This window comes from Gavia stellata, chromosome 24 (assembly GCF_030936135.1).
Source record: "Gavia stellata isolate bGavSte3 chromosome 24, bGavSte3.hap2, whole genome shotgun sequence".
NCBI lineage: Eukaryota > Metazoa > Chordata > Aves > Gaviiformes > Gaviidae > Gavia > Gavia stellata.
This window is the reverse complement of record NC_082617.1, coordinates 611,278-620,867: the sequence shown is the minus strand read 5'-3', so window position 1 is coordinate 620,867 and position 9,590 is coordinate 611,278. Positions and strand designations below refer to the sequence as shown.

Here is a 9,590-nt window from a genome sequence, read left to right as displayed (position 1 = left end):
TGCTTAGGAACCATTTAAAACACTGATTTTCTGCCACCTGCAGCATAGCTAGTTCTCCTCAGCAGGAGGATATTGTCCTCTACAGGCCTCCCAACACTGAGGGCAAATTCTTAGGCAAATAACTACCTGTCAAACTCCAGAGGAAAGCCAAGTGTGGGGTAAGACATACTCTTGTCAGGTGGTGCTCTGCTGACAGGGCAAAATCCACTGAAATTCACAGACTATCTGCATTCACCAACTGCAACTCACACATCAGCTTTCAGGAACAGCTCCAGGAAACAGCAGCAATGGCACAGATTGATTTTAAAAGACCAGAGGGGTTATCTCTGGATGTCACAGCCTTCCCCAGCCAGCCCCCCTTCTCCAAATATCCCAGGCACACCCTCTGCTTTAGCAAGAAGAGACCCAGCAAAGCCTCTCCACACACAGAAGTGAAGAGAGCGAGCACCAGGGCCAGCACACGCACACATAGACGCACATTACCTGGGATGAGGACTGCATTCACATCAGGATTATAAAAATAAACACAGCACAATTAAAATGGGTATTTCTTTTCCTCCCTTTCCCCATCCCATCCATTTCCAGTCCCTAGCCACATTTCTTACTAAGTTTTTGAACCCAATAAGAGTATTTGACAACACAGGAAAAAAATATTAGGGTGGGAGAGTATTGGCCAGGTAAACCCACAGAAATACGAACTTCTCTGACTTTGATCACTCTTGCAGAGGGTGCTGTGACACACAGCGGGACAATATCGCTGTGCTGCTGCGGGAGGTACGTGCTAGCTTTTGCTGGCCCTCCTGGCTGTGCTCCCACTAGATGGCACGTTTCAGAAATGGGAATTCCAGCTCTGCGCTCCGGTGCACGGGAGTGAGCGGCCTCACCAGCTGCAGAAAATGCAGCAAAACTCCATTATGAGGAGAGGTGGAGTAAGCCACCAACCACATTCCTAGTTCCTCCAAAGACAAGCCAAGGCAAAAGCTTAACAGCCCTTCCAAAACTGAGACAACTTTGGATCTCATGTCAGTAGGCACCTACCTAGTCCCCATCTCAAGTCCTGATGAGTTCTTAGTTTCCTAGCATAGTAATAATTTATTCATAACTAATGATTATTAAAGCGATGTGTTTTATCAGATCACAGTTTTCTATTTTGCTGTGGCACAGTCTGTATTTCATATTCCAAGGCTGAGGACAGGTGCTCTCGGATCATATCCTTTTATAGCCCTTTTATAACAGAGACAGAAAATGTCTGTAGCCTCAATGCTGAATCCAGGGCAGAGAAGAGGCGCTTATCTCCAAAGTCTCACCCCTGCTTCTGTCCTAAGCGCACATTTTAGACACAGAGGCTACCTCAGCAGTGAGAAGGCCTACAGATAGGTGTTTGATAGCCAGGCAAGAGGATACACAGTACAGCAATCCCCCCCCACCCCTTCAAGAACTCACCTGGTCTCTTGAGTGGCTTTTTGGTGGGGGTGTCCTTCCTTTTGTTCTGAATGGCAGGGGAATATGGCACTCCAGTGGAGGAGCTGTTCTTACGGAAATGGTCTTTCAGCCCCTTGATGGAGCGGTCAAGCTGGACAGAGCGGATTTGGAAGTAAACAGGCATAAAATCTAGGGAGACAAGGTAGAAACAAGTTTATAGGCAAACAGGGAACACTATACGATAAAACAAACCTTTCCTGAAACACTCTGTGCCCCTAAGGGGCCCTAGTAGCATTGATGTGGGACCCGAGGTGGTTTTCCCTCCCAGAGCCTCTCCTATTTTCTTCAAAAACTACTACTTCTTCTTCCTTCCCCCACAGTATTCATTCCAGCCCTCCCACCACACACAACAAGTCTGTGCACCAAGAGCACATCAGCTGTGGAACTGATGGGAGACATTTGTGCAAGACATTGTCAATTCAAGTGCTCAGTTTCTAACATGAGAGACTTTACACACTTCTCCGGATTCAGGGCATTCAGGAACTAAATGAGGCGTTCATCATTTGAAAGCAGAATACAAACTGACTAACAAAATATGCTATATATGCTTCAGTCGCCTTTGATCATGGAAAAGTTCTTAAGAAGCTTTTAAAAGACGTTTGTCATACTTGGTAAGCACAGTAATCCCCACTCAGAAGCAAATCATTGAGGTGGGGGGTGATTCTAGTAGCTATATGTATGTGAAAGTACAGGTTTCCTGTAACAAGTCCACAAAATTGTTCACTCCCAAAGAAAAAGTTAATAAAGGAGTATAAAGCTGTAGGCAGATTTTGATGCTGCAGAACAGGAAAGAAGAGACATGTACTGACTGAAAAAAGTCTTCTGTGCTGCTTCCCCCCCCGCCCTTGGTCACATTTACTACAAAAAGTTCTGTTCATAAATAGTTCCCAAATGGGAATAAGTGACCAGTATCTCACACATTTATAACACTTATAATGATGGAGCACTAGATAGTTGCAGCTCCATCAGAAGGCATTACAGATGCAAGTTAAATGGATTTCTGCTATAGGACAGGCTATGCATTAAGACAATTTATGCTTTATTTACACAGCTCGCTCTCTCATCATATTCACCAGATCATTCTGTTCAACTGACAAACCATCACTCACTACAAATGCTGTAAAAAAAAAAAAAAAAAAAAGGAGGATCTTAAGAAGGTGATTGAAAGGAGACTGAACTACTCACCTAAAAGGTGCCACTAAGGCAGTCACTAGTTTTGCTAGCGCTGCTAGCTACCAACGGCAGTGTGAGTCATGGTTTGTTAGCACAGCAGCACCTGAGCAGAGGCTTCAAGGCTGAAGGTGTGTGATCTACAATCAAAGCTGTACAGGGCTACACACAACCCTCAACACCCTACTTTTGGTCTCAGCCACATGCGGTAAGTAGTTGGAGAGCACTCACCTGATACAGAACTACAAGGGAACAATACACAGCACTACCAACCTTGATTCCTGCCGTTTTCCACCAGCCAGCCAGAAATGCTGATGATATCGTGCAGGACGCTCTCCGGGAGGTGCTCCAGAGACATCTCCTCCTGCGTCTCCATTTCATCATCCCCGCTGATCAGGTCCACCATGAGGATGGGTGGGACCGGCTTGCTGTGTCGTGTCATCAAGCTGCGGCTTGCCCCTCTCAAAGAGGGATTTCTGGCACAAAACAGCAGAAGGACAGAAGCAGCACAGGGCTTCTGTAATCAGTCACTCACAAGTATTTCTGTATAAGAACGTACTTTCTGCAGCGTTTCTAACCACATGCTTCAAACTCCAACACCTGTAACTAAGAAACTTTTAAAGCAAATTAACTAAAAAAGGCTTGGGAGTTGCTCAGTTTTCAAGTGGGATTTAAACAGATCTCCCATTCCGTTCAAGCAGTTGAAGGACTGACAAGAGCTGCTCAGGAAGAGGTTCAATCAACTCCACCACACGTGCAAGATGCACTTTCAGAAGTCCTATGGCACAATGCATAGAGAAAGCAAAACGCCACAAGCAGAAACGCTGCCGAGTGCAGACTTAAACAGAAGCCAAAACAATTGTTTCTTTAGCTGTGCCCAAACACCTTCTTTACAAGGCAGCAAGCAAGAGGGCAAGCAGCAGGGCTACATCTGTCCCTCTTACCCATGCCAGGTTCCAGACCCATGACCTACCATGCGGTTCAGCTCTGGGCTGTCTGGATTGTTGTCCTGGAAGTATTCCACCGCCTTCTGGATTTTGTCCATGCAATTCAAGTACTCCTCCAGCCTCCCAGTGGGGCTGAAAATAAAACCAAAAAGAAACAGAAGCAGCAAAGAAAGAAGGTATCAAGAAAGCACCAGACCAAACTCAGGATACAAATAACAAGGAACATTTAAATTGCCTTTTCTTCAACTAGGAGGAGGTCATGGGATTCCCTTTTGCCTCCACTCAATAGCACAGCAGAATACCCAATCCATGCAGCAAGTGCAGAAGTACTGATGATGGAGCAGCACACAACTCTCAGCCTTGCCATCCTTTCCCAGTCAGGCCCTGATGGGAAGGTAGAGGAAGCTGCACATCCCACCCCAGAGAAGGGCCATCACAGCACCTTCCCAGAGACTGAAAGCAGGCTCCAGAACAGTTCCGATTCATCCTGGATGCAGCGACAACATCAACAGGGCAGGAAGAACCTTTGGGAAAAGGGTGGAGGAAAGAAGAGAAGCCACCAATGCTCATGAGATTCATATGGCAGCATGTCTGCAAATCCTGGAAGAGACACCAGGGTCTGAGCAGACTTTGCCCTCTGGGGATTGCTGAAGGTCAAGTCAGGCAGCTTCATTGTGGACTGACAGTGGGAAAAGAGTGTGGGAAGGGTACAGGGAACATTACGATGAGTGTGTGGAGTCAGGTCCCCTACCAAAAGTTCAACAGGATGAAGCACCCCAGTAAGATCTAGCTGCTCAACTCACCCTTCCTTTATGATCTTCTCTGTGTCCTTAGCCACATGGTAGTAACTGATGACGTGATCCAAGCAGGACAGGGCCTTCTCCACGTTCTCCTGCAAGCGCTGCAGGTTCTCTGTCTGTTTATGGACAGGGATGATCGAGTTCTCCAGCTTCATCAAACGACTTTCAAAGGAGGAAAGAATAGAAACCTACACGCCAAGAGAGAAACAGAGAGCTGAGGACATCCTTCCACCTGGACCCATACAGTTGGACAGCAGTTAGAGCAGGGCAATCAGGGACCTTCAAGTCCCAGCTTCACTTTTTGGGCTCTGCTACTAATTTGCCATGGCTCCTAAAGCAGGCTGTTTAATCCCTCTATGTCCTAATTTCTATTAATAATCACAAAATAGATCACCTGCCATACAGAGACGGGCCAAGCTTGAATTAGATGTTTGTAAAGTGTGAAGCTAATGTTTCCAGACAGTACTAAGGAGGAGCAAAATTTTATTTGACAGCAGAAAACAAAACCACAGGAACTGCCTAGAGGTGCCCTAGGTAAAAAGAACAAAAACATAAACCGGCTGCCACTTTGCTCCATACCACTAAGACCCAAATATGAGATGCACAACACGACGACACAGGACCAGTATAGCGAGAACCTTCTTTTCCATCATAGACATTTAGTTTTTAAAAGGGACTGCGATATTGCTTCTGAAAGGTGGAAAACCTCTTAGTAAGCTCATAAATGGAGCCTTAATGTCATCTTTTCCAGGCAAAATTGTAATTCTTTCAAGACTCACTCCTACGTTATGTTTTCCACACTTCTCTGGCAGTGCCTCTATGACCTTCTTGAAGCACTAAGCCCAAAACGGGACATAGTATACTAGCTGAGGGCTTAGGAGCAATTAGAGCGTGGTAATTACTTTCTACCTCCTAAGCAGAACACTCCCAAAATAAAACTCCAAACGAGACCTGACTTTAGGAAGCAACAACATGATGCTGTTGCACAAACTAGTCTGGGGTCTATTAATAACTATTCCCAAGAGAGAGGACAGACTCATTTGAGCCCTCATCTCCTCAGGAGAGAAGCTTAGGATTTAAACATTCATCAGTTTCCCACTTCGCCCAGCCACTGAAGTGTCAAACACAGATGCAGAGCAAGTGGTTCATTACTCTGCATTCCTCAGATAGGCACAATGACAGCCTTGAAAACAGATTGTCCTAAGAAAAAGTAAACCGAGGCCCAACATTAGGGCTGAACTTCAAGGACCTCCTTACCATGTTCTTTGTAAGCTGGTCACTCTTCTCAAGGCTCTCTTTGATAAAGGACAGGGTTTCTTCTTCCTGTCAGCAGGATGAAAAACTAGTCTTCAATTCTGAACATGGAGCATTTAAGTCACTACATGCTATACGTACGTTTTTACAAGTCCTGGTAAACACTGCAGCAAACAATGTTTGATCTGATGCTGACACCACATTTTAATATGCCACCTCTTCGCAGAAATCACAACTGACCCGAGGTGAGAGACACATAACATAAGTGAGGGTTTTATGGATTACTCATTTCCCTCTAATATCCCAAGCCCATGAGCCTTAGCACACTGAAGTCACAGCACAATATAACGTTAACACCTTTACCACAGAGGCACACTGGCACAAGACCACATTTGCCTGCCACAGCACAACACAGGTGTTGCACAGGCACCATCCAAATCCCCCCCACAGCCGTGAACTCAAGCAGCCAACGCAAAGCAACCACCAAGGGCTGTTTTCAAGTCACCAAAGCCCAGAGATGGGGTGGGGGGGACGGACGGGACACAGCAACCTGCAAGGGCTGGCCCCACAGGCTGCACCTGGGGACCTGAAGGGAGAGCCCCCAGAAGCTACCAGGCCCTAAGAGCAGGGCCCCAGGCCCAAAGCGCGGGGCAGAAATACCTCCTGACCCTGAAAACTAAGGGCCCTCGGCCCTGAAGGGGACCTGGGGATGCTGACAGGCCCGGAGCCGGGTGACCAGGCCTTTAGGGGGGCCGCGGGACGCTCCCAGGCCCGGAGGGGGCCTCCGTGCCAGCTCCCAGGCCCATCTCCTAGGCAACGCGCTGGGGCTGCGGGCCCGGGACCAGGCCCCGGCCCCGGCAGGGCCCGCAGCAGGGCCCTAGCCCAGCCCTACCTGCTTGAGATTGCCCTCGATCGCCCTCCTGCGGGCCGACACCTCCTCGGCGGGGATCATCCTGCCGCGGAGCGCCGGGGCCGCGCTCCACCGTTCAGTCCCACTGCAGACACCCTCTTCCGCCCTCCCGTCACTGCCGCGGCGCCATCTTGGGAGCGGCAAGACACATTGAGCATGCGCAGTACGACCAAGGGCCCCCTGCAGAGTGGTCTCCATTTGCGTAGGGGCCGGAAAGGCACCAGCCCTGAACGCGCATGCGCTGTTGTCCCAGAGGGGAAGAGGCGCATGCGCACTGCCCCTCGTGACGGGCAGTTTGGGAGTAGCGGGCAGCTGCGCCGCCATGTTGGAAGTGGTGTGGCGGGTGCCAGGGGGGCACCCCATTTCTGTCAGGGCAGGACTGGCTCCCCAGGCCCGCCATCCCCACTACGGCCTGGCCGAGTCGAGCTCCTCCAACCCCAGTATCACCGACGTCCCCACAGGACACGACGTCCTGATGGGGGTCCAAAGCCACCCAGCCTTCCCCCCTGCCAAGCTGTTGGGGCGGCCAGGCCCAGGGCCACTCTGCCACACACCGTGAGGGAGAAACGAGGTGTGGAGGAAGATTACAGGGGTTTGAGCCCAGGGAAATTAAACTGTAGAGATTTGAGTATGAATTATGGAAATGTAGACATTTGCAGGAGTGCAGGTCACTCCACTCCCATCCAGCATCCATTTTCCAGAAAGAAAGGCTACCACCACAGGGAAGGTGCTGCCTTCTCCTGCGGCATAGGTGGGGATGGCCGGGTTTATCACACGCTGAGGCAGTTACGGGGCTCTGCAACCTCACAAACCACATCCAGCCTGGCACAGGGAGCTGCTTTTATCAGTACGGACAGTCCCAGCCTGCCGTCTCATGGGGCACCGAGGCAAGGCCCCTGCTGCGTGAAGGGACTGGTGTGTTCTCATCCATCTTCCCCTTGTCAAACCACCCCGGGCTCTGGAAAGGAGCTGAAACAGCCCGACTGGTCTCTTTTGTTCAACAACTTTGGTGTGTTTCATAACCCACCTTATCATGCTGCAAACAGCTGTGAGCGGGCTCTGGCTGCTGTGAGGGCCGATGCACAGCCAGGGCACTGTGTTTTCTGTGTGTGACATTGCCCAGCCATGACTGCCTGCCCGTGTTTTATGGGGACACCTGCTAGAGGGGATCTTGTCCTGTGGGTACAAGAGAGAAGAGCCCTGTCCAGGGTCAGCGCTCAGCATGTCTTGTGCTTTTCCCCGCTGGGCTGGTGTGATTGGGAAGGTTTCTTTTTCTCCGTGTACAGCAGAGCCATCTCTTTTTTTTATAGCAATCCATGCTTTTTCTGCTAACACTCATCCCCTCATTCAAAGAGCAACCAGGGCCAAAATGAAATCTCCCCTCTCTGAGCCTGGGGAACAATTGTGTGTGCTCCCCTGAATAGTGCTGTATATCTCCCGAAAACCCAGCAAAAATGTTCCCTCACCCCTTCATGGGGTGACTGAGCCCTCAGAGCAAAGAGGGGGAGCTGGGATAGAGGCACCCAACCCATGTCGCCGCTGCCAGCTAGGGTGCAAAGGGTGAATAAATATACAGAAAGTCAGTCTGCCAATAAATAGTGTAAAAACTACCAGAGTCTGTGCAAACGTGAGGTGCAACGCCACATCCAAGGGGAGGCAGCAGAAAAAACCTGGCTTGCTGGTCAAATGGAAAAAGTCAAAGCAGCAGAGGTTATTTCTGGTAAAATGAAAAAGAAAGGGTAGAAACACTGCAGTTTGAACACGTTAAAATACAGTGCAAAAGGGCGCAAAGCACACCTGGGATCTTTGGGTTGTAAATACCCCCCCGGCTCATTGCTGGCAGTTTCTCCAGAGTCCCTTTCCAGCCCTTTCTCCCACCATCCCAAGTGGCAGCACTGCTCCACAGCTGTGGGCACAGAGAGGTACCCGCAGCCTGGCCCTGGCCAGCCTCGCACCCAGCCCCACATCCCTGAGCCAACCTGCCCTCCCCATGGGGCTCCCCGAACCTGCTGCCCCCAGACCCGCCACCCCTCACCCTGCCTGCGCCGGCCGGGCTGGCAGCTGAGCGTGCGCTGCTTTTCTTCCCTGCCTTGGCAGAGCCCAACCGCTCCTCGGCGTAATTGGCCTCGCGAGGGCTTGGCTATTCCTGCGGTTTCTGTGCGGCTCCTCTCACCGCCCTGTACCCAAGAGGGCTCTGAAGCCACTTGTGTTTCTCAGGGCATCTACAGGGCCAGGTGGGGACATGGCACAAGCAGAGGGATAGCCCCAGGCACTGACACCATGTCACCCTCAAGAGCTCCCCGCAGGGGCAGGGAGGGATGCTCCAGGGGTTGGGAGCAGCTCCCAGGACTTGGGACCCCGGGCACAGCCACCCTTATGTCGCACAGGCGGGGTGTAACCATTGTCACGCATGTGGTGGTTTGTGCCTCAGTTTCTCCGCGGGGCATTGCTGTGCTGCCGCGGAGAGGGGTGATAGCACCCATGTAGCAAGGGTGGGTGTGCAACCAGGGCTGGGCTGGTGAGATGTCCCCTACCTCCAGGGGAGAGGATCAGGCAGAGCCAGGCTGTGCTGGAGGGAAACAAAGAGGCAAAAGGGTTTTTTCTTCTCCTTTTTTTTCTTTTTTTTTTTATTTATTTATTTTGAAAATAACTTTCCATGGAAAAGGTTAAATTGCACACATATCGCTGCAGTTCTTCAGCATCGAGGCCCCGAAACAGGAAAATATAACAAAACCAACAAATAAAAAGGAGCATTGCCAATACAGATATAAACACCTACACTGACCCCCAAAGCTCCCCAAAGACATGGCCTTCACTCCCCAGCCCCGGGACACCGTCCCCAGCTGTGCGGTGGCATCCCAGGGCACTTCAGGTGCCGGCACCTGGGCAAAGCAGTGGCCCAGTCCCAGCTCTGTTGCTTGCGTGAGCTGAAGATGTTGGTTCTTAGCCTGTCCCACGCTTTACCAGGGGGATGCGGGACCTGCACTCCCACCTCCACGGCTCCAACCCTCTCCCCAGATTTGGGTG

General features: G+C 50.5%; 2 protein-coding genes across 2 annotated transcripts; both read right to left on the bottom strand.

Moving 5' to 3' along the window:
* Positions 1 to 259: 259 nt before the first annotated feature.
* Positions 260 to 3,106, bottom strand: LOC132319109 (exocyst complex component 7-like). Its single transcript, XM_059829016.1, has 3 exons — positions 2,926 to 3,106; positions 1,444 to 1,611; positions 260 to 495 (listed from the first exon to the last, which is right to left on the bottom strand). Exons 1-3 carry the CDS (start codon positions 3,092 to 3,094, stop codon positions 260 to 262), a joined length of 573 nt encoding a protein of 190 aa, XP_059684999.1. The 5' UTR covers positions 3,095 to 3,106.
* A 1-nt stretch (position 3,107) lies between these two features.
* LOC132319108 (exocyst complex component 7-like) lies at positions 3,108 to 6,640 on the bottom strand (the record flags this gene model as incomplete). Its single annotated transcript, XM_059829015.1, has 5 exons — positions 6,546 to 6,640; positions 5,657 to 5,722; positions 4,403 to 4,587; positions 3,626 to 3,731; positions 3,108 to 3,128 (listed from the first exon to the last, which is right to left on the bottom strand). Coding segments are annotated over exons 1-5 (438 nt in total), but the record flags the coding sequence as incomplete, so codon positions are not given.
* Between the last annotated feature and the right edge of the window lie 2,950 nt (positions 6,641 to 9,590).